Source organism: Zootoca vivipara, chromosome 8, assembly GCF_963506605.1.
Source record: "Zootoca vivipara chromosome 8, rZooViv1.1, whole genome shotgun sequence".
NCBI lineage: Eukaryota > Metazoa > Chordata > Lepidosauria > Squamata > Lacertidae > Zootoca > Zootoca vivipara.
In genome coordinates, this window is record NC_083283.1 from 75,426,504 (window position 1) to 75,447,151 (window position 20,648).

The 20,648-nt window shown below is 43.2% G+C and overlaps 1 protein-coding gene across 3 annotated transcripts in view; it reads right to left on the reverse strand.

Annotated features, from left to right (window-relative positions):
• Positions 1–2,014: 2,014 nt before the first annotated feature.
• The window catches only part of FBXL7 (F-box and leucine rich repeat protein 7), a 184,218-nt gene continuing 165,584 nt past the window's right edge, over positions 2,015–20,648 (reverse strand). For 2 of the 3 annotated variants that reach the window (XM_060278035.1, XM_035125173.2), the window contains exons 3-4: positions 16,117–16,728; positions 2,016–8,809 (exon numbers count right to left, since the gene is read on the reverse strand). In XM_060278035.1, the coding sequence (XP_060134018.1) occupies positions 8,073–8,809; positions 16,117–16,714 (1,335 nt within the window). In that variant the 5' untranslated portion in view covers positions 16,715–16,728 and the 3' untranslated portion in view covers positions 2,016–8,072. Of the gene's footprint in view, positions 8,810–16,116; positions 16,729–20,648 lie in introns of all 3 variants that reach the window. The other variant, XM_060278034.1, reaches the window with a different exon arrangement.

The window sequence follows — 20,648 nt, forward strand, 5'->3', positions numbered from 1 at the left end:
AACCCGAACACCCCACTTCTCAATTCAAGTAAGATGCCCGGTGTAAGGGATTTCAGAACTTTCTTTATTCCTTTAGAGGGAGCTCTTGTTCAAGAAAGCACGAAACGACCAGTTTTAACGTGAAAGACGTCTGTGTACTATGGAAGAGAATATGACAACCCATTAGTGCTTGCAATATGGTGCTGTTGGCATTACTGCTGTCCAAGGAACCGTGCCAATGATCACGGTCTCCAGTTCTCTTTGCTGCCATACCAGTGATGGCAGCCTTATTAACGTGCTATGTAGAGTTACAATTCTCAGTTTATTCCTCTGGAAGTGTATCTGTGAGTCATGATTGTGTAGTAGGGGAACAACACCAGTGATATTAAAAAGTTTATGACGTAATGAAAATCAGATAAGCCAGTGCTTGAAAGATTTAGTATTTCAGCAAAATCCCAGATGTTTACTCAGAGGTAAATTCTATAGAATCATAGAGTTGGAAGAGACCACAAGGGCCATCCAGTCCAACCCCCTGCCAGGCAGGAAACGCCATCAAAGCATTCTTGACATATGGCTGTCAAGCCTCTGCTTAAAGACCTCCAAAGGAGGAGACTCCACCACACTTCTTGGCAGCAAATTCCACTGTCGAACAGCTCTTACTGTCAGGAAGTTCTTCCTAGTGTTTAGGTGGAATCTTCTTTCTTGTAGTTTGAATCCATTGCTCCATGTCCGCTTCTCTGGAGCAGCAGAAAACAACCTTTCACCCTCCTCTATATGACATCCTTTTATATATTTGAACATGGCTATCATATCACCCCTTAACCTCCTCTTCTCCAGGCTAAACATGCCCAGCTCCCTAAGCCGTTCCTCATAAGGCATCGTTTCCAGGCCTTTGACCATTTGGGTTGCCCTCCTCTGGACACGTTCCAGCTTGTCAGTATCCTTCTTGAACTGTGGTGCCCAGAACTGGACACAGTACTCCAGGTGAGGTCTGACCAGATCAGAATACAGTGGTACTATAACTTCCCTTGATCTAGACGCTATACTCCTATTGATGCAGCCCAGAATTGCATTGGCTTTTTTAGCTGCTGCATCCTTACTTCTAGGTGCATAGGATTGCAAGCTTTGACTATACTTAGAATATTCTTTATTTAGACAATCCTTTGGGCTCCTTTCGAACTGGAATGGCTCATGTAGTCAATAATTCTTTCTGCCATGCTATCTTATAATATCTAGTTATACCGTCTGCATTCACTTTTTTTGAGGGGTGAAGAAGTGGGCTTATATGTTTTTGAAGAATGATGGGATTTACCTTGGCTTTAAGTATGGTGGGGTACAAATATTTCAGTTAAAACAATTTATAAAAGCTAAGTGCTGTACATAAAAATGATAACATGACCACAGTTCCTGCCTTTATGGGCACAGTCTGCAGTAGACAAGACCGTAAGGGAGGATGAGGGAAATTTTAAAATGGAGGAGATGCAAGTGGAGAGAAGAAGAAAAAAATGAATTAGAAAATATAAGAATGAGATGAAGTTTTAAGGATTCTTTAAAAAAAAATGAGGTAAGGAAATGAAGCAGTATCACCATCAATATGCAAAGTCTATAAAAAAAATCTTGCTCCAGAAGATCCCGTTCATTGTCAACCTGCTTTGTTTTACATATTCACATTTACAGTAAGTTCTGGGGATTTTGGGGAGAAAAAACCCTGTTATGCTGGAATTGCTGGTGGTGCTTCAAAACTGTAAAGGTAAAGGTAAAGGGACCCCTGACCATTAGGTCCAGTTGTGACCGACTCTGGGGTTGCGGCGCTCATCTCATATTATTGGCTGAGGGAGCCGGCATACAGCTTCCAGGTCATGTGGCCAGCATGAAAAAGCATGGTTCTGGCAAACCAGAGCAGTACACGGAAACGCTGTTTACCTTCCCGCTGTAGCGGTACCTATTTATCTACTTGCACTTTGACATGCTTTCGAACTGCTAGGTTGGTATGCAAACTGCTTTGCCATTAAGAAGAATCTACTTGCAAAAAAAAGAGGGCTAATTATTTCTCAATGTGTTTAGAAAATCAAGGATTTCTGGAAACGTCAGTCAAATAAACAATAAAGATAGAAAGCTTTATATGGGAAATAAACATGATCTGCTTTAAAACATCTGTTCTATTACTACAGTATTTTATAGCACAATCCCATACATGTTTACTTGAAAGTAATCTGAAATAAGTCCAATGAGATTTAACTCCTTAGGAAGTACACAGAAAAATTGCACTGCATATTCCCCCCTCCCCCAAGATAAAACCATTTCGGGGAGACCTCAGGGGCCTCTGGAAATCGAGCCAAGTTAAACGACGGATCCATCAGTCTTCTGGACATTGGCTTGAGTGACATTTTGTAGCACAGCAAGACCTATAGTGTATCATACATCTGGTGACCTTGCGAAATGTTTGTAATATCAAGATCCCTGGGATGAGATGGGTCTACTGAGAGAACAAGTGAAAAGCAGGGCAGGATCTGGGAGAGAAGGCAGGACCTTGGCTCTGTAGCTTACCTCTGTATTGGGTGTGTCTTGCAAATGGACAGTGTTCCGTTGTGCCCCTACCTTTCGTTTCCGCACACTGCCAGTATGGTCACGTATGGTTTCCATGTAAGCCTGGTGAACCTAGCAGCCCCATTCACAGATACTTGGAACATGCTCCCTCCCATCTCCTCGTTCTTCTACACAAGAAAGAACTTCACATGGCGTTGTAATTCTGAAGTGTGCATGCATGCATTTCACCATGCAATTGTATACACATTGATTAAATCAAGCCGTTATACCAATATATTGCTTTATTTCTCGGTAGTAGTAAATTAAGGCTTTATAGTGAGTCACAGAGTACATGCCAATCTAAACATTAAAGCCCAATTGGAACCAAGTAGTGTTGTCCTTTTCCGTTTAGTGCAGCCAGCAAGATACCAACTTTCTTTTTTTTTTTTAAAAGAAAGCACCCTCAAATCTTGCATAAGAGACCTTATAAGGCCCAGCTCTTAATCACTTTCCCTTCAGGACAGATTTACTGTGAGCCAAGGGTGGTGAAGAGAGTAGCTGGCAAGAGATAAGAGAACATCCTACTACGCAGTCACCTTCTAAATGGAAAGAGGAAAGAAATTAAATGGATGTTAGCTGGCATATCACAGCGTTCCCCAGAACAGCTTGATTTGAGATGACCCCATCAGCCAGGGGCGGAGGAAGGGGGGTGCGGTGGGGGCGGTACGCCCTGGGTGTCACCACTGAGGTGGGTGACAAAATGGAGGCCGGCACTCGCTGCGGGGCCTGCAACGCACCCAAGCCACGTGTCTCTCCTGGGAGTGACGCAGTGGCTGGGGCGTCCGCAGGATCCGCCCTGCCCACACAGTCCGCCTGCCGCTTCCCCCTCAGCTGTAGGGTGGCTAAGTGGGAGGAGGCAGGCAGACTCCTTGGAGGCTCCGCGGAGTGTCCTGTCCCGGCTGGCCCCGCCCCTGGGCGCAGAGCACGTGCGCTGTCCCAGGCGCCCGATCGGCTTGTTCTGCCGCTGCCATCAGCACATGGCCTTTAGTGCGGTTGGATAGATATGATCAGTTTGTAGAAGGAAACTGCAAGACATTATGAGTCGGCCCATGGAAGGGCAGCATTGTACTGAAAGAATGGACATGTGTATATGCATGTATGTACATATGGAAGCCTCACAAAGGTAATCCATTTCACTTACAACTAATCACCCCACAAGCTATTCCACTTGCCCCATTGATTTTAGTAGCAGAGATTTAAGCACATCCTTCAACACAATCATTGCAATCACTGGGACTTTAAAGAGCTTCACTTTGCAGGATCATAGGGAGCGTTACTACAAGAATTGTTTTCTTTTCTTCCTCGACATACAGATTTTTCCTCCATTCCAGGGCCACTGATTAATTACATCATCTGTCTCGAGTGCAGCTATTTTTTACAAACTGGAAAAACAGACAGAGTGTTTTCCTTCCCACATCTCCCTATAAGAGATGTTTTCAGCATCTGAACTGCAACTCAGAAACCAGTTGTCACCTGACCACGGGGGATTCTGCCTTAAGATAAAATCACCCAGGGCTGGTTTTCATGTCGAAGGACAAACAAAAAACAAACAAAATAAACGCTTTGCCAAACACAAATTGGAATAGGATTTCCCAAAATACAAAGTATCTGTGAAATGATCTTCCATAAAGAAAGGAGGAAGGAGAGGGAATTTACTGAGCTTTCAAAAGGCAACTTCTTGCTGGTAATCTGAGCATCTGTGTTTGGGGAAGAATTTGGTAATCTAGAACGACGGTGGCAGTTTCTCTTACATCCAGGATCCTACCCTTGCAACATGTAGCCACAGGAGAAGACTTTAGGTCCCATACACAAAGCATAGGAGGCAATGGGTGAGCCCAAACATAGCTAGACAATGCCCTGAAACAGAAACCCTCAGGATTCTCTGCAACATATTGACGTTCTGTGGCGGCAGTTGTGCTGAGGTTCCTCAGGATTCCCTAAAGCTAGACAGTCTGAAAACTACTGATTTTGAGAAAAGAAAACTCCAAAATCTATGTCAATTATGTAAAGGCAGCAATTCCCTGGCTGCTTTTTAGGCTCCGAGTGGTGATTTCTGAGGCTGACAGTGCCCTGATTTCCCCAAACAGCTGCTGTCCTTCAGTCATGATTTCAAACGCACTGACTTAGCATCGCTGGCAGTCCTTTGACAAGACACCCACTTGAGCTGCCATGCCCACATGAGATTCCAACTGAGTGTCCATATAGGACATTGCCCTTTAAGTCTGTAATGGTGGAGAAATGATAACAACTGGTCTGACATTTGTGGGTTTTCTCCAACTAGAGTGTACAGCATCGAAAACCACTGTTCCCCAAGGCTATGACCTTACAGGCTAATTGCTTTACTGTCTAGGAAATATCTCTCTGCCCCAGACAAAGAAATAGAAAATGCGAGCGAAAGTAATTTTGACAGCACAAGGCACCTATGCCACCAAGAAACAAATATGGGGGGCCTGTGACTCCTATCAGATGCTACGAGGAGGATTTTGCCACTGAAAATTACAAAAAAAGCCATTGCCTTAAAAACCTTTAGTTATAATAAAAGTGGGTTTCTCTTCTCCAAACTGCAACTATCCAGACTCACTGTGTATGTTGGATTTGCTGTTTTCCTGTCTCAATGAAAGAGCAGGCCATATTTTTCAAAAGTTCTGGTGTCTTTCGTATTGGAGGTCTTCCCTGGTTTATCGAAACAAATTGGTTTCAACTTTGCTTCAGGTTATGGAAAAGCATCTGCAATACAGTAAGGCTTCCAGGTTTTAGAAAACAAGGAAAAGACAGTTTTCTAAATATTTTCAATTAAGAAACCATCGGCTGAGCCTCCTTAAGTGTAGCTGAGAGCTCCACTCAGACTTATTACAAATCCCTGGTGTTTGCAGGGCATCAGAAATATAGCCTACATTTAATAGCCGTTGTTTGCATTATAAACACATAGGGGAAATATAGCTGCACTCTGAAAACTGTACCAGTTTAAAGAGGGAAAACGTGAGCTGCTTAAAGGAAATTTGTGAGAACAGAAATCCCTGGTCTGGATGCTTGTGACTTGACTCTGTAAGCAGAGCCTGTCCTGTCCTCCATTTCCCCTTCCTCTCTATGGGGATATTTATAGAATTAATGAATAAACTAGAAAGTGCCTGCATGGGTAGAAAGTGAAGCATTTGAAAGGCAAGTCCTACACAGAGGGCAACAGAAGGAGGAGTGAGAAGGAGCGGAAAAAAGAAATGGGAATGAAATCGGGATGGATGAGCGCTGGCTTTGCTGAATGAAAGTTAAGGAATTTTGGTCATAAGGCCTTTCACAAATGTCACAACACTTCTTATTCATGCATTCTGAAGGAACTGCCTTTAAACCTCAAAAAGTTAACACTTCGTACCATCTTTTCAGACTAACAAAAACATGATGGGCATGTATACTATTGACCTTATTCCCAATGGTCTCATTTCATGTTCTTGAGCTCAATATTAATGGAAAGTGTCATGCGCGTATTGAAAGTGTAGACCTAGCAAGGATCCTACTGTGTTGTTTTGGGCCAGCCATTCCCGAATTACTACTGAGAGCCCAATCTCAAATTTTCTGTACATTGCCTGGTCCACAGAAAATGGTATTAAGTTCAACAGAATGGAATCCCCAAGGACATCTTCTCCATTGTCTCCCAAGACAGATGGATGCCAACAAATGATATTTTAGACAATATGCAGCCTGTTGAACCAGGGTGTAGCTTTGCTTCTAGTAAAGGTAAAAAGGTAAAGGACCCCTGGATGGTTAAGTCCAGTCAAAGGTGACTATGGGGTTGCGGTGCTCATCTTGCTTTCAGGCTGAGGGAGCCGGCGTTTGTCCACAGACAGCTTTCCGGGTCATGTGGCCAGCAGCACTAAATTGCTTCTGGTGCAATGGGACACCGTGACGGAAGCCAGAGCGCACGGAAATGCCATTTACCTTCCCGCAGCAGCGGTACCTATTTATGTACTCACACTGGTGTGCTTTCAAAATGCTAGGTTGGCAGGAGTTGGGACAGAGCAACGGGAGCTCACCCTGTTGCAGGGATTCGAACCGCCGACCTTCTGATCAGCAAGCCCAAGAAGCTCAGTGGTTTAGACCACAGCGCCACCTGCTTCTAGTGTACTGCATTAAAGAGCAGGCAGCAATATAAGATTCAGATGGGAGTAGAAGGACTGACTGTGCCATGACAAGTTTTATGGGTTCTCCGATTGTCGCCTTTGTGTCTTAGGCTGGCCACCCATTTGCTAAATGAAAAGAGACAAGGCTAGCAGATCCTGAGGGGATGAGGAGAAGACAGGCTCAGATGGCAGGTTGGTGATTATGAAATCTAACGACAGTATAAAGGATTTACTATAGTGACGATCTGAAATGTTCAAGAGTTTCTTTGGAGTCTAGCAGAAAGCGCTGAGTCTGAGAAAACCCACATCCAAGATCGGGGTGGAAAAGTGTGGCTTTCCAGATTTTGTTGGACTCCAACCTCCATAACCCTCAGTCAGCAAGGCCAGGCAAACTCCTGGCAAGTCACAGCTTCCCTGTAATTGTTTTAGATAAATTGTGATGGCAGGGAGGAAAAGAGGAAAGAGCGTTGCAAGAGCTACATCATGTACACAGATGCTGCTTCCAGGGGACAGGAAACTTTGATGCAATCTGAGTTTAAGGAAGGTGGCTTATGACACTCTTCAAAGAAAAGCTCTCAACAGGACTCATGACAGACACAAAGAGCAGGGAGCAGGCAATTTGTTCAGTGCTGAGCATCACATTCAAAACACACATGCGCCAAAGCTAGTTTGCTGCCGGTTCCATAATTACAATGACTCGTAATGACCAGAGTCGGTGGATGTATTGCACTTCTGCTTTGACACCATTGTTCATTAAACTGCAATTCCAGCACTGAAAATGTAAAAAAAAAACTCACACACCCTAAAACTAAAACAGACAAACCTGACAACCTCTCAAATGACAACATGGGCTAAGTCTAGATATTATGGCTCTAATTCAGCTCAAAGGTATCCGTGGTGAAGTTTTGTTGAAAGCAATGAGACTTGTCATGGCTTCTTCCAATTGTTTCAGTAGGATTTCCAGTACAATCCTATGCATGTCTACTTGAAAGAAAGGCTCATTGTTTCCAATGGAATTTATGCCCAGGTAAGTGTGTATAGGCCTGCAGCCTTGGTCACAACTCACTTGGGCATTTGAAGCCAAAAACAAACTGGGACTTCTGTTACTCTCTTTCCAAACTGTACACACACACACGCACACAAAACTATCTTGTAGCTCAGTAACTGTAAAGGCTAGAGAATTACGTTTTTAAAACACTAAATGCTGGCATTTTAAAGATTTGAACAAGGCCACTAAAAGGTGTCTTAGGGACCAAATGTGGATGATGCTAAGCCTCTATGTTTTCTGCTTATGGCAGGCAGAAAGTACAGTTGCTGTATACAGACATTCTGTGCAAGTGTACATACAGACATTTTTTAATACTTTGCTTTCCTCAACAAGTGAGACCTGTCGCTTCAGAAAAAGGCAGGGTTGGTGTGCTCTATAATGCAGCGCTTGCAATGGCGTTTGACAAACCGCAAAGCTTCCACCGAGATCTCGCAGTCCTGCACGTTCATCATCTGCAAATCAAAGCAGTTGGCCGCCACAATCTGCAGGCCTTGTCCGGTGATGCTCTCGCATGACTTCAGGCTCAGCCTCTTCAGATTGAAGCAGTTCAGAGCCAGGAACTCCAAGCCGGCGTCGGAGACCAGAGGGCATTTCCCAATGTCTAGCGACTTGAGTTTTGTGCAATTTTTGGCAAGGTACTCCACTCCGTGGTCCGTGATGCCCTCACAGCCCCGTGCGTTGAGGTATCGCAACTTGCTGCAGTACTTGGCGATGTAGCGGATGCCGACGTCGGTGATGCGGGCGCAGTGGGCGATGCTGAGGTACCGCAGGCGCAGCTCCAGCTTGGCGATCTCGCGCATGCCGAAATCGCTGACAAAGCGGCAGTCGCTCACGCTCAGCTCCCTGATGGACGTGCAGTAAATCATCAGGTAACGGAGGCCTTCGTCGGTGATGCGGATGCAGCGCCGCAGGTAGAGGTGTGTCAACTGAGTGCAGTGGGCAGCAATGGTGTGAAGTCCTTCATCCTCGAGGACAAAGCAGTCCGTCATGTCTAGGTAGCGGATAGAGATCTGTTTTCCATGTAAGGGAGACAACTTGATGGAAGCTTCACGGGTTAGACTGATGCACGTAACTTTGGAACAACCTAAATCCGGGGAGGAAAACAGAAGGTGGTTATTTGCAGCTCTGCATCGATGACCACTTCTCCTTTAAGAAAATAAAACAACCTTATTTCAAGGGATCTTCTATGCTAGGAATTTGAAGCTTCAGGACCTGTAAAAGGGTAAAAGAGTTTTGGGAAATAATCCATAGTGAATCGGAAAAAAGTACTTTTCCAAAAAAGCCAGAGTCCTTTTTGTTGGGGATAATTCAGATGGAAATTCCCAGGTGTCAAAATAAAGATTATTTATGTACGCTACTACTGCAGCCCATGTTTTGTTAGCCCAAACATGGAAAATTAGTGAGGTGCCAACTAAAGAAGGGAGGTCACTTCAGTGTTGCTAACACAGTGGTTTGACTTCGCCTCTGGAGGTGTACTCCAGTGTTGAAGCAATTTTTCTTCAACATCAACTTTGTTGGACTGGACATGTTGTGCGGATGCCTGATTATCATCTCCCAAAGCAATAATAATAATAATAATAATAATAATAATAATAATAATAATAATATATTATTTATACCTTGCCCATCTGGCTGGGTTTCCCCAGCCACTCTGGGCGGCTTCCAACCGAATATTAAAAACAGTACAGCATCAAACATTAAAAACTTCCCTAAACAGGGCCGCCTTCAGTTGTCTTCTAAAAGTAAAATAGTTACTCTACTCTTTTCCGAACTTAAAAATGGAAAGCGTAATGCTGGTGGTCAACAAAACAGGTTTAAAGACTCTCTCAAGGCAAATCTAAAAAAAAAAAGTAGTATAAACACTGACAACTGGGAAACACTGGCCTGCAAGTGCTCCAATTGGAGAACAGCCTTTACCAAAGGTGTCATGGGCTTTGAAAACACTCGAACTCAGGACGCTAAGAGGAAGGCATGCTTGGCAGACCCTCACCGTGATCAACTCCCACCCAGAAACCTATGTCCCCACTGTGGAAGGATGTGTGGATCCAGAATTGGCCTCCATAGTCACTTACAGACTCACTGTTAAGACTGTGTTTGTGGAAGACAATCTTACTTGGCTACAAGTGATCGCCAAAGAAGAAGAAGAGGACTCCATTCTCTCTCGAGCCAGACAGATGCCAACATCAACACTGGTCTTTAGAGGGACCCAGGTGATGTAACTGATTCATGCCAGTACCAAAAGGCTTTAGTCTACACTCTGGTCTGTACGATCCAAGTTGCTTCTCCTAAGGAATTATGATGCAATGGCAGAGCGTTAAAAGGAAGATTTAATCCATGCTGTGAGAGCTGCAAGCAACTTTGCATCATGTGTGTTGCATCTTCCAGGACACAGCATGACCTCTGAGCATGGCCAATGTAGCCTGTAGATGTCAGGAAGATTTCTCAGATGGGTATCATCTATTTGGGGACTCTGCACCGCCTACAAGAAAGGTAGGTAATTCACCCAACACCTTGTCATAGAAGGTCTTTCTGCCTGTGGTTTACATATAATGACATTTTCCTGTGGCTGAAACCACTTTTTCCTGTCCCAAACAATAAAGATGTAAAAACGTGCAGGCTCATAGCAGTTTTCCACAGAGGAAATGTAAAGGATTTGAAATGGAAGGAGAAAGTTTCAAGAGAGCTGAAAGAACTTTGGCCAGCCTTTGAGATAATGGTTTGCAGTCAAGCTCACATGTATAGGAAGCCTGCCCAAAACGGATCTCTCTCTTAAAAAAAAAAAGTGGAAAAAAACTGAATGCTAACTTCTGTGTGGTTTTGACATGAAAATATTATTTCAAGGATACCAGATTGAACAGAACCTGAATGATTCAAACAAGGCCTTGGGAAACTTTCAAGATTTCAAATGGTCACAGTAATATTGATAGAATAACTATTATTACTATTATAAATAAATTTGTATACTGCCCTATACCTGCAGGTCTCAGGACAGTTTGGAGGATAAAATTACAATATAATCAAAAGAAAAACAACCCAACACATTTTAAAAGGGCATTGGAGGAACGTTTTTGCCTGGTACCTAAATGTGTATAATGAAGGCACCAGGGGGAGACAGGATGCATGTTAAGGACAGGTCTCGCTGCATGGTTACAAATAGATTCCCAGAAAAAAATGCACCTTTAGCAACATTTGGAAACATGCCGGTGTACTCCATACATGTGCTGAGCTGGATGCGCACCTCCTGCCCTGGCATGTTGAGTCAGCTCCACGTGATTACGGACACCAAACTCGCTCATCCGCTCCCTCTTTCTACCTTAATGCTTGCTCGCATAAAAGCTATAGATTCTGTGCACCTGCTCATTCAGCAGAGTTCTCACACCAACAGCGATGCAATGGATGACTCTGCTCAAGAACATGTAGAAAAGGATGTGGATCGTGACATATCTCATTCTCTCACGTGCAAATCTCCTGGATAATTCTATCTGCTTCCTGTCACATATGTGTGGAAGCGAGCCAAAGTGGTTAAATCATCCATACACACAAACACACCATTTTCATCTCTTTGGCTATTCGCCGTGAATTTATGCAACTACTTTTCTTTCCTTTATCTTATTTATGATTTTCAGTTTTATACATTTCAATAATTTTACCACCATTTTAACATTTCAAAACTTGACTTCCTTCCCCCTCTTTCTGTGGTTCCTTAAATTTATTTTTTTAATATTTTCTGCATGTCCAAATTAACTTAATTTGCTCATTTATTCATCTGCTATAAATCTATACTCTTTTAAAACTGCAGGTTATCACAATAATCCTGCCAATGTTCTTATCTGTTTACATTTTGTTTCTCAATATTCCATAAACCACTTCCATTCTTTTATAAAAAGTTTATCTTGATTTCTGATTTTTCCGGTAAGTTCACCATTTCTGCATATTCCATAAGTGTTTGTATTCATTGTTCTTCTTCTTCCGCAGCTACTTTCTCTGACTGCTATGTGCTTCTCACTGTAACGAGATCTCTTTAAACTCTAACATCCCTGAATGATATGAGATCAGCAGACTTTGAAAGTCATCCTACATGCTTTCAACCCTTCAAAAGATCCTGGTGGATCTCACCAGGGGAGGATGGGACAAGAGGAAGAGAAATCACTGCAAATTTTAAAGGAAAATAACGGTATACAATGCATTGAGATGGACGGATGGGTGTTTGTGTTTCCATCAGCCTGACATGTGAATATTATATCTGATTGTTGGGAATATGCTGAAATATCTGATATGTACACTTGCCAAACCAACTCCTTAAAGTGATCTTCTCACCTAGTGGTGCATACTGGCATCATATGTGTGATTTTCCTGCACTGGTGTACACATTAATAAGGGAAAACATAATTTATGCAGCATCTCTGAGACAAGGACATGCAAGGTGAGAAGGTGAAGTTCTTGCTCACTCTAAGACATGTGAGATTTATTTTTCTTCCTCTGAGAACAGTTTCCAAGTCAGAAGCTGCTAAGGACAGCTACGAGAATGTTACCCGCCCCAAAATGGAAAGAAGCAGAAGTCCCAGAAAAGGAAGAATGGATATAAAAACTTATGGAATATGCAGAAATGGCGAAACGTACTGGAAGAATAAGAAATCAGGATAAACTTTTTATAAAAGAATGGGAATAGTTTATGGACTATTTACAAACAAACTGCAAACAGATAAGAACATTGGGAGGGTTATTGTAATAACTTGCAGTTTTATAAAAGTATATATTTAAAGTAGGTGAATAAATGAGCAAATTAAGTTAATTTGGATATGCAGACGATATTACAAATAAATTTAAGGAACTGCTGAAAGAGGGAAAGGAAGTCAAGTTTTGAAATGTTAAAATGATTGTAAAATTAGTGAAATGTATAAACCTGAAAAGCAGAAATATTTTTTTAAAAATAAAAAACCCCAGCTACTTTTAAGTCCCATTGATATTTGCCTGTAACACTCACTGGGTACTTCTGGTGTGTGGTTCAATAGGCTACAGATGCTGATATGCATCACTGTTTTCTTCCTTTCCTTTTAATATGGCAATAAATTGGGCTCGGAGCAGGCACTGAGACTTGGTCCGCCAAGTTACATTAAGAGCAAACGGAAAGATGTGCACATTCCTTAGCTTAGACCAGGGGTAGGCAACCTAAGGCCCGTGGGCCGGATGCGGCCCAATTGCCTTCTCAATGCGGCCTGCAGATGGTCCGGGAATCAGTGTGTTTTTACATGAATAGAATGTCCTTTTAGTTAAAATGCATCTCTGGGTTATTTGTGGGGCCTGCCTGGTGTTTTTACATTAGCAGACTGTGTGCTTTTAATAATAATAATAATAATAATAATAATAATAATAATAATAATAATAATAATAATTTATTATTTATACCCCGCCCATCTGGCCGGGTTCCCCCAGCCACTCTGGGCGGCTTCCAACAAAACACTAAAATACAGAAATCCATCAAACATTAAAAGCTTCCCTAAACAGGGCTGCCTTTAGATGCCTTCTAAAGGTCTGGTAATTGTTGTTCTCTTTGACCTCTAGTGGGAGGGCATTCCACAGGGTGGGCGCCACTACCGAGAAGGCCCTCTGCCTGGTTCCCTGTAACTTGGCTTCTCGTAGCGAGGGAACCACCAGAAGGCCCTCGGAGCTGGACCTCAGTGTCCGGGCAGAACGATGGGGGTGGAGACGCTTCTTCAGGTATACCGGACCGAGGCCGTTTAGGGCTTTAAAGGGTTTATTTAAAATGCATCTCTAGTTATGTGTGAGGTATAGGAATTCGTTCATTCCCCCCCCCCAATATATTCCGGCCCACCACATGCTCTGAAGGATGGTGGACTGGCCCACGGCTGAAAAAGGTTGCTGACCCCTGGCTTAGACAAATGGGATCCTTCTAAATTGAGGGTCCTGTTTGCGCTCAGGCCCCTTAAGCCACCTCCATGGGGTGAGTTGTGACCAGGCATGGCCCAAGCCTTGTCAGTTGGGCCCTGGGATCGTGCCTGGCTGTTTGGGCCAATTGGGGCAGGTGGCGTGATCCAAGGGTCCTATCAATGTGCCAACGCGATGTGGGTGGGGCACTTGCTTCACGCTGCAGAACACCCGTCGTCCCCCCAATTTGGTGGTGCTGATGTTTGGCCTCGCTTTGGATTGGGTCGCCTGCTTTGGAGCAGGGGCTGACTTTGGCCACTTGGTTTTCGCCTACCCCCTTAGGCGAAGTTGTGTACCCCCGTCACAACTTTGTAAGGTTTGGGGGTTAGGCATTGGCTTATAGAAATGTGTGGGAGGGGAGGTGTGGCCATGACCTGACCCTCCAGAATTAGGGTATTCCAGTAAAGGAATCTGAGGGTCCTAGATCTCGTCCGAAGTCCGTTTGAGGGGCTACAGCCATGCCAGGACCACAAGAACCCCGGGGGGTGAGCTCCAATCAATCTTCATCGATGTTGCTCCCTCGTTTGGTGTTTACCCTTTCAGACTTCCAGCCAGAGAGGCTGGAGTCAGTTACAGTCTCTGACCAATGCCTAGGCCAATACCGCTCAATTTGTTTTGTAATCAATAAAGTTGTGGCCAAAATTTTGCCCAAAAACTTAAACTAAAATGATGTGTCTGTTTGAATTTATTTACTGGGGAAGGGCTTGGGGGCCTCGGGGCGCAACCTCTCCAGCAGAGGGCAGTATTGCACACACCATTTAGCAGAACATTTTGAATATTTGAGAATTAATTCAATCTCATTCTGTTGTAGCAACTGCAATGAAGAGAACCCTGTAGAAGCTAAAGATTTGGACGGGCAAAAGCGACCATTTCCGTTTCTCTCAGCTTCTATATTTCGAAGTTAGGGAAGTTTTAAGTGAGGGAAGTTACGGTTTTGAAGAAGACCTCATGAAAATCAACCATGAATTTTTCTCCTGATCTGCACATTTTTTGTGTGCAATTTTCCCCTAATCTATGCATTTTTGCAAACCAATTTCTCAATTATAATGCATTTTTTGTATGTTATTTTCACTAATATGTGTACATCTACACTAGTTTATGCATTTTTGTGCACATTACTTGTCTGAGTAACTGCATCGCAATATTTGGGGAAAGCGAATTTCAAAGGATGACTTTGTTTTGGTTCATGTATTGTTTTGGAAAGTGCAAGGCTGGTAGGCCTGCCTTTAAATGCAACCTGAACTGAATTTATCCCACACTCCTGGTTGTATTACAATAGGTAGTCCTTAAGGTGCCACTGGACTCTTTGTTGGTCTAATTATTTAATTTAATTTAATTTAATTTAAGCATAAGGTCACTTTGGAGAGATGAGCATCAGCCTTGAAGGGTTTTTTTTTTAAAAGATCAGAAAATAGAAAAGAAAAAATGCATCAACTAGAACACAAAGGAGTTAATATTGGGATTTAGCTTTTAAGCATTCCATTCACACACAAGCACACCCATTCACCCATCATTTTTTCATTTTCCTACACACAGAGACTAGAATCGGCATTCCATTGCAAATCTCAAGTACCGCTGAGCAGATAAAATCTGAACCCTGGCATCTGCGACAAGAGGGCTTTAGGCCTTTGCCCCATGCTGTGGTCCTGATCTGGAGACCTATGCCTGCAATGTGCATTGCCAAATAGCAAGCAAAAAGAACAAAAGCTGTTGGGTTAAACTTCCTATTCCCAGGAGCCAGCATGGAGGTTGAGGAGGACGGAGTGTGTGTGAAGAAGAGAGCCCCTGGGGGCCATAAAAACTTCCCTAAACAGGGCTGCCTTCAGATGTCTTCTAAAAGTCAGATAGTTGTTGATTTCCTTAACATCTGATGGGAGGGTGTTCCCCAGGGCGGGCGCCACCACCAAGAAGGCCCTCTGCCTGGTTCCCTGTAACCCCACTTCTCAAAGTGAGGAAACCGTCAGAAGGCCCTCAGAGCTAGACCTCAGTGTCTGGGCTGAGTGATGGGGGTGGACGATGGGGGTGGAGACGCTCCTTCAGGTATACTGGGCCGAGGCCATTTAGGGTTTTAAAGGTCAGCACCAACACTTTGAATTGCGCTCAGAAATGTACTGGGAACCAATGTAGGTCTTCGGTGTTATGTGGTCTCAGTGGCCACTCCCAGTCACCAGTCTAGCTGCCGCATTCTGGCTTAGTTGTAGTTTCTGGGTCACCTTCAAAGGTAGCCCCACGTAGAGCGTGTTGCAGTAGTTCAAGCGGGAGATAACTAGAGCATGCACCACTCTGGTAAGACAGTCTGTGGGCAAGTAGAGTCTTAGCCTGCGTACCAGATGGAGCTGATAGACAGCTGCCCTGGACACAGAGCCTCTTAGTTGAAAGCTCCTCATCCCTGCCTTAAGCAAAGTTCTCCACCCAAATTTAAGCACAGATATATATTTCTATTACCTGACACATCCAAGTGCTCCAGGTTGGGACACAGTGACACCACATCGAAGACCGCCTCGTTGGAAATATTGTAGCAACCCGACACCTCTAACTGCCTCAGTTCAGGGCAGCATTGAGCAATAGTATAGAGTCCTCTGTCTGTGAGCCGCCTGCAGCCACTAACAATTACCGTCTCCAACATGAGACAGACGTTGGGCGTGTCCTGGCAAAGTCGCCGAGTCAGCACCTTCAGGGCTCTGTCCACGTTGATTGTCTCGCCCGTCAAGCGAATAGTCCTCCAGAGATGGGGGTCCCAAGCAAGATTATACCAGCGGCGACACACACGGGCGCAGCGGCACAGCTGGTTGGTAGGCAGGAAAGAGAAAATCTGGATCACTGAATGGTCCGGCAGCCGGTCGATGTTAGCCCGTTCCTTCTGAAGTCGGGAGGCGGACCGGATGAGAGGATGGGTGAGGCGGGTTGGAGGAGGCGAGTGAACCATTGCGATGGTCTCCCCGGTAATTGAAGAGGATGATGTGGAAGATCCCCGGCCATTCTGCAAAATGTGCGAATTTGGCGGACATATTAGCGCTGGGCTGGGCGTGCTGAGAGTCCGCATGCTGAGGTCCGAATCTGAAAGAAAACAAAACACATAGCGATGAGAATGACCCATGTTTTGGAGGAGCCCATGTTTTAAAATATCATGAAGTCATCACAAGGATTTGGATTCTTAGCAATAGAAGAGGCCCCCCAAAACTGATTGACGGTGCTAATCAAGATCAGATATTGACCCGATTTGGCCATGATTTATGTCAGGAATGAACCAGAGCAAGCCTTGGGCTTGTATGCTGTCATCTGTTCTGTTGGGACCAGGAGTCTGGAAGTTCTTCCTCTTTCTTTCTTTCTTTCTTTCTTTCTTTCTTTCTTTCTTTCTTTCTTTCTTTCTTTCTTTCTTTCTTTCTTTCTTTCTTATAGTTTGTTGTGTCACCTGGAGTCATAAACTGTGGTTACCCCTAACTATGATTACTGTCTTACAAGCCAACAGTTCCCCCCAATAAAGTTTGAAAAAAGATATACAAAAGTTAATATCAAAATTTCCAGTATCTTTTTATATCAAAGATAAAAGAAACTAATCTAAATAAAAACAAAGAAAAGGAAAACAAAGAGAGAAAGAAAAAAAGGAGAACTTCCAATTCTTTGTCTGTCAGCTAAATATGTAGAAAATTTATTCAAAACACCCACTCCAAGATAACACCCAACAATTCCACTTTCTAGAAACCAATATTTTCTTCCATTCTCAAAACCAGATATCACAAGTCCATTTTCTTTTTCATGTAAAAAGTCGCTAAGGGGTTTCCAGCCTTTAGTAAATATTGACAATACTTTTTCTCAAACTAAACACATCAACTTCACCAACCTGTAAGGCAAAACATGGGCTATGAATCTGACTTTCTGAAATTAACCATGGTTAGTATTAACCATAGTTCTCAGTTCAGATGACACAGGAAACTGCAGTTAAGTAAAAGTGGAAGCTTCCAAACTGGACTGCATAGGAGAGGAACACATTGCAGCTCATGCATGCTCTGTTGACACTATGATATATGGCAAAGTATGAACATAGCTGTTAGCTGTCAGTCACAGGAATGACTAACAGAACATGCATTTTATTAACAGATTTCTATACTGTAAACACAGATATGTACTACCAACTCTTCAAGAAGGCCTTAGATATAAGGAAACAGGTACAAAAATTCAGTGATGGGGAAGTGTCTTGTTTTTCCTAAACATGTATTTAGAGGGCTTTCCCAGGAAACTATTGTCAGGTACACTGCAAGGTGTACTGAGAAGGGACACCCACCCACTTTTGAGTTGATCCTGCCCATTTCTCCCCCTAGACCCACTGGTACGCAGCCCCTGATCACTTTTCCCCAAGGGAATGTGGCCCTCAGCTCTGAAATGTTGCTTACCCCTTATCGAAGCCATTCAACAGGGTTGTTTTTTTAAATAACTGAAGGTAGAGCCTTGCTTCCAGATAGTCTTACTGGCATTGATTCTTGACACAGTTGTAAGCAGGGTGGATTTGATTTAAATAAAATCAATTTAAATCGTGATTTAAATCACGATTTAAATCACTAGTCAGTAAGACTTGATTTAATTTTAATTTTTACAGAAGACTCATTCTTGCTGATATCATCTTAATATTTACAAAGAGAGGAAGGTTTCATTTTTGGAAGAATAAACTTTAAGAGTGGTTTTTACAGTTATATCAAAAATTATTGATTTGGTTATACTATTAGAAATACATAGACAGATAATTATGAAATGATTGTGAGATTTAATGTGTTAAAAGAATAAGAAATTATTGCGAGGTTTAATAAAGAGGCCAAATAAAAGGGCATGCTCAATCTCTACCCACAAATCCCCCAGCCCCCGCCAGCATCTGGCATTGCTTTAAGCGAGCAGAGAAATGAAAAGTTGACAATTGGGCAAGGCTTCCTCCAAAACCTCTTAATCAGCTCTTGGCAGAGACGCTCAATCGTGTCAGACCCTTGCAGATTTGAGGAAAGGTTGACCTTGTCATGACTAAGACTCTTTTTCCTAACCCAGATCAGATAACAAGGTAGCTTCTCATGTCAGCACCGGACAATGTTTCTTGTGTTAGTGCGGGGATCAGCATAAGGCTCTCAAATGCACAACTATACCCTTTGGGCACCATAACTATAAAACAATGCAGTTTTCAGGTTATAATACTGTCAGCTGCTCCAAGACGTCTACATGGTTGCTGGTACAATGCAGAGCAGGCAAGGCAACTCCTATGAGAGTTCCTCATCATAAGAACATAAGAATATGCTTGTAGGGTCAGGCCAGCAGTCCACCTGTTCTAGCATTCTGTTCTCACAGTGGCCAACGAGTTGCCCATAGGTGGGCTACAAGCAGAACCTAAGCACAACAGCAGTCTTGGGGTTTCCAGCTACTCAGTATTATTTTTCCACAAGGGCCAACATTGATGCCAAAATCCAGCATTGCCTGAGCTCTGTGAGTGCAGCTTTCTCCTGATTGAAGCACAGAGTGTTTGAGTACCGGGACATCCGCAGGGAAACCAGAATGCTTGTTTACAAAGCTATTGTACTACTAACTTTACTATATGCTTGTGAAACATGGACCACTTATAAACGCCATCTGCAACTCCTTGAAAGATTCCATCAACAGTGTCTCCAAATTTTTTTGCACATCACTTGGGAAGATAGGAGAACTAATGCCAGTGTACTGGAAGAAGCAAAGATCACCAGTGTTGAAGCAATGATTCTTCAACATCAACTTTGTTGTACTGGACATGTTGTGCAGATGCCTGATGATCGCCTTCCAAAGCTACTACTCTATTCCAAACTTAAAAATGGAAAGCTTAATACTAGTGGTCAACAAAAGAGGTTTAAAGACTCTCTCAAGGGAAATCTTTAAAAATGTAGTATAAACACTGACAACTGGGAAACACTGGCCTGCGAGCGCTCCAGTTGGAGAACAACCTTTACCAAAGGCGTCGTGGGCTTTAAAGACGCTCAGGACGAAAGGGAGAAACACAAAGAGGAAGGCACATTGGCAAACCCTCACCATGATCAACTCCCGCCCAGAAACCAATGTCCCCACTGTGGAGGGATGTGTGGATCCAGAATTGGCATCCACAGTCACTTACGGACTCACTGTTAAGACTGTGTTTATGGAAGGCAATCTTACCTGGCTACAAGTGATTGCCAAAAAAGAAGACGATTCGGGAGCATCCTGACTCTGACCATGGTGTGAAGTGAACAGAGAAAGCACCAGTCCTTCTCCAGACCTTTCTATATATTTCCCAAGCATTCATGCCCTATCACTGTCTCTGCTAGTTTACAGTCATACAAAGAACAACAGCTTTAATGACAGCGTGGTATTGGTAAAGTATAGCGGGAGGGCAATTTTAAATTGTCCTGTGTGCTTTAAACATCATTTCCCACCAAACAAGATAACTGGCTTGTTTTATCAAGGCACTTAATTGCAACACTTGTTTAAAATCCTTGGATGTATGTATTTATATTATGCTGAACTCAACAATGAAAAGGCAGGTCATTACTTTCCCCTGTGTGATTATCAGAGCTATTTTGCACGATGATTATAATTGTAGTTTCCCTCCAATTCTCAGGATTGTTTGTTGACCCTGATATAAGGAGGAGGAGTGGTTGTTTGATGAAGAAATTGCAGCTATGCAGTGGTGTAAGCCCTTGTTCTCTGTACCAGATGTGAAGATTTAGTGCCATAATGAGAAGAGATTGTGTATAAACATGCACTGCGGAGTCAAATATTGAGGTCAGAAGTGCAGCATGTGTGCATATTGTGTATTATTTTAATTTTTAGCCCAGCTTTCTGAAACCACCTGCCCATAGGTGACTTGCGACAGTTACAAAATACCTTTAATAATATTATAAAAAGCACAAAACAAGTACCCCAGAAAGCAAGAGCAGAAAAAACGGCAGTTGATGCAAAGCCACTATCATTCTTCGTCTCCCACCGATGAGCAACTG